General features: G+C 41.8%; 1 protein-coding gene across 1 annotated transcript; it reads left to right on the forward strand.

Moving 5' to 3' along the window:
• The first annotated feature begins 939 nt into the window (after positions 1-939).
• irx5a (iroquois homeobox 5a) lies at positions 940-4,578 on the forward strand. Its single transcript, XM_014127327.2, has 3 exons — positions 940-1,620; positions 2,648-3,053; positions 3,567-4,578. Exons 1-3 carry the CDS (start codon positions 1,378-1,380, stop codon positions 4,271-4,273), a joined length of 1,356 nt encoding a protein of 451 aa, XP_013982802.2. The 5' UTR covers positions 940-1,377; the 3' UTR covers positions 4,274-4,578.
• The last annotated feature ends 1,719 nt before the right edge of the window (positions 4,579-6,297 follow it).

Genomic DNA, 6,297 nt, shown 5'->3' on the forward strand with positions numbered 1-6,297 from the left:
GATTACATCCAGTGGTCATAGCGGATTTGCTGTAGTTCATATGGTACTAATCTGTCCTCGCTTGGGGCTTTTATGACTTTCGGGGTGAGAGAGAGCGAGAGTGTATCTGACTGGTTTATTCCTGGATCCATGGAGAAAACTATTTAGCAGCCGCTTCAGTTAACAGCTGTCACACGTTAAGAGTTGCTTATCCCACAGTTGAGTGGAATGCTTCCTAGATTTCAGCTAATATTACAAATTGCTGGTTAAGAAAAAAACATACGTTTACACAAATAGCCAAACCTAAATTGTTTGGGATAAAGGTTATATTTATATTCTACTGTGTATTATTCGCGCCATCATTTGTGCATGCTCTTGCCATGTCTTACCCTAACAACGCAAAATGCGTCTGGCGTAAGAATGTCGATATGCACAAAATAAATCCAAATCAAAAACCGTCGCCCATTTTTAGCTCCCGTTGCGGATTTCAATTTACGGCACGTAGGATCACCGACAGTCAGTTAGGCTGTTACGAGGCATCTATTCAAAAAGACAAGTTTTGCGCTCAAAAGAAACAATAAACCATAAACCATGGAAAAAAGAAGAGCAGCATGCAGAACATGGATCGCTTTTATCCCTTCAGTATCTGGAAAGCTCTTCCTGTCAGACAACAGCCCATTTGTTATTGATCAAGTGTGAAAGTGACGGCTTCGTGTATTTAGAATAAGAAGAAAGTTGGAGTTGATCTACTGGCTCGCATGATATCGCCATCCAGGGGCTGGCGCACTGGAGTCCTACAGCATCGAGCCTTGTTAGAGAAAAAAAATAGAGAAATAGCGGGAGAGGGATTGTTAGTGAGAGAAAGAGAGGGAGAGAGGGAGGGGGGAAAGCGGGGAGAAAAAAAGAAAACATGGAGAGGGAGAGAGAGAGAGAGAGACAGAGAGAGATAGGCAGGGCTGTGGTATTAACCCAGCATAAGCTTGCCTTTTCCTTCGATGACTACACCCGGATAGGAGGAGCGTGAAGAACGTAGTAGGCGTCAGAATCCTCAATTTCTAACTTAGCATCTTGGCAGGACATTTTCCCAAGCAAAGCCCCCATCGGAAGGCAAAAAACTTCTTCTGCACGGCATGAGACAGAGTGAGCAAGTGAGAGAGAGATAGGAAAAATAGAGTGCAGCTAGCAAACACAACGGTCAGTTGTAGCTGACTATCAGCGACTAAAAATCTATATCTAAGTCTATGTATTTGTTTATATTTTTACTTTTTACTACAATAATTTAGGGGGAACAGACAGCGGTCTGTTGATACGAGACTCCTATGACTGAAATCGGACAGTGCATGAGAAAATAAAGAGGAAAAGTGCGCAAGTAAGTGGGTTACTTTCGGGGCTTTCACCATGGCGTATCCTCAGGGCTACTTGTACCAGCCATCCCCTTCTTTGGCGCTGTATTCATGCCCGGCGTACAGCACCAGCGTTATATCGGGACCCAGGACCGAAGAACTTGGTAGATCCTCATCTGGCTCTGCTTTTGCTCCCTATGCCGGAACTACCGCGTTCACCAGCGCTTCGCCCGGGTACAACTCCCATCTCCCGTACAGTGCGGAGGCGGGAGCGGCCGCCACATTCGCTTCATACGTGGTGAGTGAGAGAGCATTGACTCAAAATTGCCGAGTTTTAAAAAAAGGTGGAAAATCTTATATTGTATTGTTGGTAGGCCTATGTGTAGAATTTAAGCACGGTACAAATGAGGCAAATGTATTTCTGGTTTAGCGTGCGTCTGTATTTTGCTGATGACTCTTTTACATTTGGGTAAGTTAGTTGTAAATAGGCCCAACCATTTGATGCAAAGAGGAACATGCAAAATAACTAATTAGGCTAATTAGCATGTTATTGTTCTTTGGATAAATGCAATTTTCTGTAAATAATGAACAATGAAATAGGTCGTTGTGTTGAAGCAGTTTGCATACAATAACAAACAGCAAGCTCCCAACCTCGGTAGAACACATATTATATTCTATAGTTATTTGTTGGATAAGGTCTTTATTAGTCTATGAGAAATTACAAAGTCGTATATTTAGGGCTACTCGGTTGTTTTTATGGGCATTGACCAAATGTTCGTTAACTTGGGAACACAGATCCTAATATTTAACATGTTCTAAATATGAATGTGAGTTGAGCACGCAGTTATACTCAAATGAAACCAGGTATGTAGGCCAGCTGAAGAATAGTGGGAAATAATGATAGTAAAATCCTGTCTTGGTAGAATGATGAGAAGAGAAGAGAAGACATGGTAGGCCTGTTACGCATGATGCTAATGCTTCATCTAATTTGTAAATGAGGTTGCTTTCACTACGCATAGATTACTTTGTGGTGGCTACAGTCAGAAAGACAGGCGCATCTTGAATACAAAAACGCACAAAGAAAAATAAAGTTGAGAACAATGTCCATCTGTGTAAAATGTAAAAAAGTGCATTGCTGACGAATCTGATGTTTGATGTATTGTAACCAACCTAAACGTCAGAGGTGTGTGTGTATGTGTGTGTGTATTTGTGTTTGTATGTGTTTATTATGGTGCCTTGTTATTGTTTGAAACGTATTTTGTAATGTTTTAATTGTTATGACAATTATCTGAAAAGCATTTTCTTTTCGACGGCTTTGTTTTCAGAGTTCTCCCTATGACCACACGACGGGCATGGCTGGGTCTATAGGATATCACCCCTACGCTGCTCCCCTGGGTTCATACCCCTACGGTGACCCGGCATACCGAAAAAACGCGACCCGGGATGCCACCGCCACTCTCAAAGCCTGGTTGAACGAGCACCGTAAGAACCCCTACCCCACCAAGGGGGAGAAGATCATGCTGGCCATCATCACCAAAATGACCCTCACCCAAGTTTCCACCTGGTTCGCCAACGCCAGGAGGAGGCTAAAGAAGGAGAACAAGATGACCTGGACTCCACGAAACCGGAGCGAGGACGAGGAGGAAGACGAGAACATCGATCTGGAAAAGAATGACGACGACGAGCCTAGCAAGCCGACAGACAAGGGAGACTCGACAGACACAGAGTCAGGTCTGTAGAAAAATCATCAATTTTTTATCGCAGTCGTTTCCACTCAGGGCGCAAAATGAATTGCTGGTTAATGGTGGTATATTATTTATAATGGGACAATTGCTTTAAATAATAATCACCTTGAACTCCCCTCGTTTGACTTATCATGTGCTGAAAATTGCTGGTGACGTAAAGTGTTTAGCATTCGATTTATCTTTAACTGCATAATAAGGCGGGCTGCAGCTGGTGGACTGGGCTGTGTATCGCCTAATGATAATTATTACGATTAAAACACAATCATTAATATCACGGTTTTCAGTAGCTGTATGCCTAGTTGTTTGCAGGCCTATTATTTATTAGCCGACTTATTATGATAACTAGGCCTATTATTATGGTAATTAGCATATGCACAAATATGAACGCATGAGTGCATGAATTAGGCGCCTATAACATATTGGTAGCCTATCTGTATCTTATGTCAATGTTATACATCTTTTTCACAGTAACTTAACTCTTGTTTCTCTCTCACCGCAGATCATAAATTGCTGAACCCGGGGGACATAGTGTGCGACAGATTTAAAGAGGAGAATCATGGCAAAGAAACGGATCCCCTTCTGAGCGACTCGGAATTAAAAGACCAGGGGGATCGGACAGAGTTACTACCCGAGTCTGCTAAACCCACCACCTCGTCTCCATCCGCCATGCCTCGGGGAGGAACCGAGCTCGTTGTGCAAGACAAGCCGTCAGAAATGGGCCATGCGCCGGGCACGGTAAACAGCAACGTGACGTCTGTCATTCACTCCTCCCCATCAGCCCCTAAACCCAAACTCTGGTCCCTGGCTGAGATCGCAACGTCCTCCGACAGGTGTAAGAGCAGCAGCGACGGGCTGCAGGGCCATGGGATGGGTCACAGCACAGTGATCACCACCAATGCAGCGTCACCATCACGGTCCTCCCCACAGTGTCCTCTCCCAAACAGCACAGTCCTATCCAGGCCTATCTACTACACGTCCCCTTTTTACCCGGGCTACACGAACTATGGCAGCTTTGGACATCTTCACAGTCACAGCAATCACGGCTCGGGCACGGGCTCCACGGCACATTTCAATGGATTAAACCAGACTGTGTTAAATAGAGCAGAAGCTTTGGTAAGAGAAAGCCAGAAAGGCAGAGGCCAAACGCAGGTAGATCTTTGTAAAGACTCCCCTTATGAACTAAAGAAAGGTATGTCAAACATTTAATACCTTGATCCCTTTCAAAAATCCATCAGACTTTTATTTATTATTTGTGGTTGCATTACAAAAAATAAGAAAAATAATAATAATAATAAAGGAAAATTCTGAGAACAGTTATTTTCTGAGTAAATGCTTATCTTCAAATCTTAGTTTCTGAATGGTTAATCCTAAAGATGTAACAAGAATGGTCTTCATCGCTGCAGTCGCCTGAGTCTATTTGTATTAAAGACTAATATGTATATTTAATGTAGCATTTTTGTATTTAAAATGGACAATACACTATCTTTGAAGTAAATTATGAGAAAAAAATACACGTGTGCAGCGATTATTCTGGGGGGGAGCGGGAGAGGGGGGGGGGGGGGGGCAACTGTTATTATAAAATGTGTCAGAAGGGCTTGAAAGAGAAACACATTATGGAAAATGAAAGAGGTATTTATCGATGGGATTGTGTTCTTTTATCCCGTGACAGGTGGATCAATTACATTTTCGATACAAAAAGAGCACTTCAACTTTATACAACATGAGAACATGTCGAAATTTCTCAAATTCTCGAGTGAAAAACAGATAGGCCTAGAGCCTTTTAGGTCTACCCAAATATTTACATTTTGGTGGGGTTTGGCCAACGATGTTGGCAAGAGTTTACTGAATATATGTATATTTCTGGCTCTATGTTTCCTATTCCTTTCTACATGTGCAGTAGGAGGATACTTATGAAGGTGAATATGATAACAACGGCATAACTGGAGGCCCAGTCGTTTAACCCAATTACTTTCAAACCGCAACGTGTTATAAGCAAAGCAATCAGGTGGCGAACTCCAGTAATGAGTTCGATTTTATGCCAAATTTAGAGCTCATTACTATTTCCAAGGCGTGGCAAAGCTGTTAAAAGGACGCAACCATGCATTTATGGCTTCAGAGCACACTGGCCAGTTATATCATTAATGTTGGAGCCTCCTTAATGACGCGTTGGATGTGAAACACTCATGGTTAGGTTTGGACAGAAGGAGGATAGCAAGACTAGCATGTCAAGCACACAGTAAAGGCCAGGTAGTTTCCAGGGTTTAATCGGTTTTAGTCAATAACCGAGCCTCTCAGTGTCCTCGAGGCTCAAACTCTTCCTTCCCACTTCCGCAGGTAGGTGTCACACTTGCTCCTAATTTCACTGGGCTCATTCTTAATCCGTCACGGAAAGCCGTCCCTGATCGAATGGCCTAGTTAAAATGGACCAAAGACTGGAAGGCAGAGAGAGAGAGAGAGAGAGAGAGAGAGAGAGAGAGAGAGAGAGAGAGAGAGAGAGAGAGAGAGAGAGAGAGAGAAAGAGAGAGAGAGAGAGAGAGAGAGAGAGAGAGCAACTTGAAATGGTCTCAGTTATTACATGTTTACTGTAACAATACTACCAAGTGGGAAAACCTGAATATTACAATGTATTAACATGGGACAAACCATTTCCTTCCCAGAAATACAATACCGTGGTGGATTTTTGAGAGAGAAAAACATGTTAATGTGGCCTAATCTTTGAAATTTTGATTAAGGCTGATTTGTAAGATGAGACAAATGGTATCTTGATTTGGCACAGATATTGGGAAATGTTTTGAAAAAAAATCTGTTAATTATAGTCGAATTATTATTATATTATTACTACTAGTAATATTTGTTTTATCAGGTGCCAATTTTGTTTTGTTTTATGATCAGTAGTGAACCTTTAGTGTTTCTAGTATCATTATAATCAGTTGATCAACACGGGAGTACATTAGCTCATGGCTTCATGGAATTACTCCCAACATTACATATATATTCCTGTTTCTATTTCTAACCAACTCAATCTTTGTCTTGATAATTTCTATTGGAAAAATATTGAAATAGGCCTACGTTTAATAATTTAGAATAATCTCAAGTAATAATAATAATAATAATAATAACAGTAATAATGAACTAGTGAAGTGGGCCAGCTTGCTCTTGTTTACTGCCTTTCATTAATCTCTATAGTTTACTTTCCGCACTCGAGTTGAAGCCTCCCCTGGGCTTTATAT

Source organism: Salmo salar, chromosome ssa11 (genome assembly GCF_905237065.1).
Source record: "Salmo salar chromosome ssa11, Ssal_v3.1, whole genome shotgun sequence".
In the NCBI taxonomy this organism is placed as follows: domain Eukaryota; kingdom Metazoa; phylum Chordata; class Actinopteri; order Salmoniformes; family Salmonidae; genus Salmo; species Salmo salar.

Coding starts and splice junctions, on each gene's coding strand:
- irx5a (XM_014127327.2), top strand. CDS start 1,378: ATGGCGTATCCTCAGGGCTACTTGTACCAGCCATCCCCTTCTTTGGCG. Junction 1,621..2,647: donor CCACATTCGCTTCATACGTG/GTGAGTGAGAGA, acceptor CTTTGTTTTCAG/AGTTCTCCCTATGACCACAC. Junction 3,054..3,566: donor CTCGACAGACACAGAGTCAG/GTCTGTAGAAAA, acceptor CTCTCACCGCAG/ATCATAAATTGCTGAACCCG.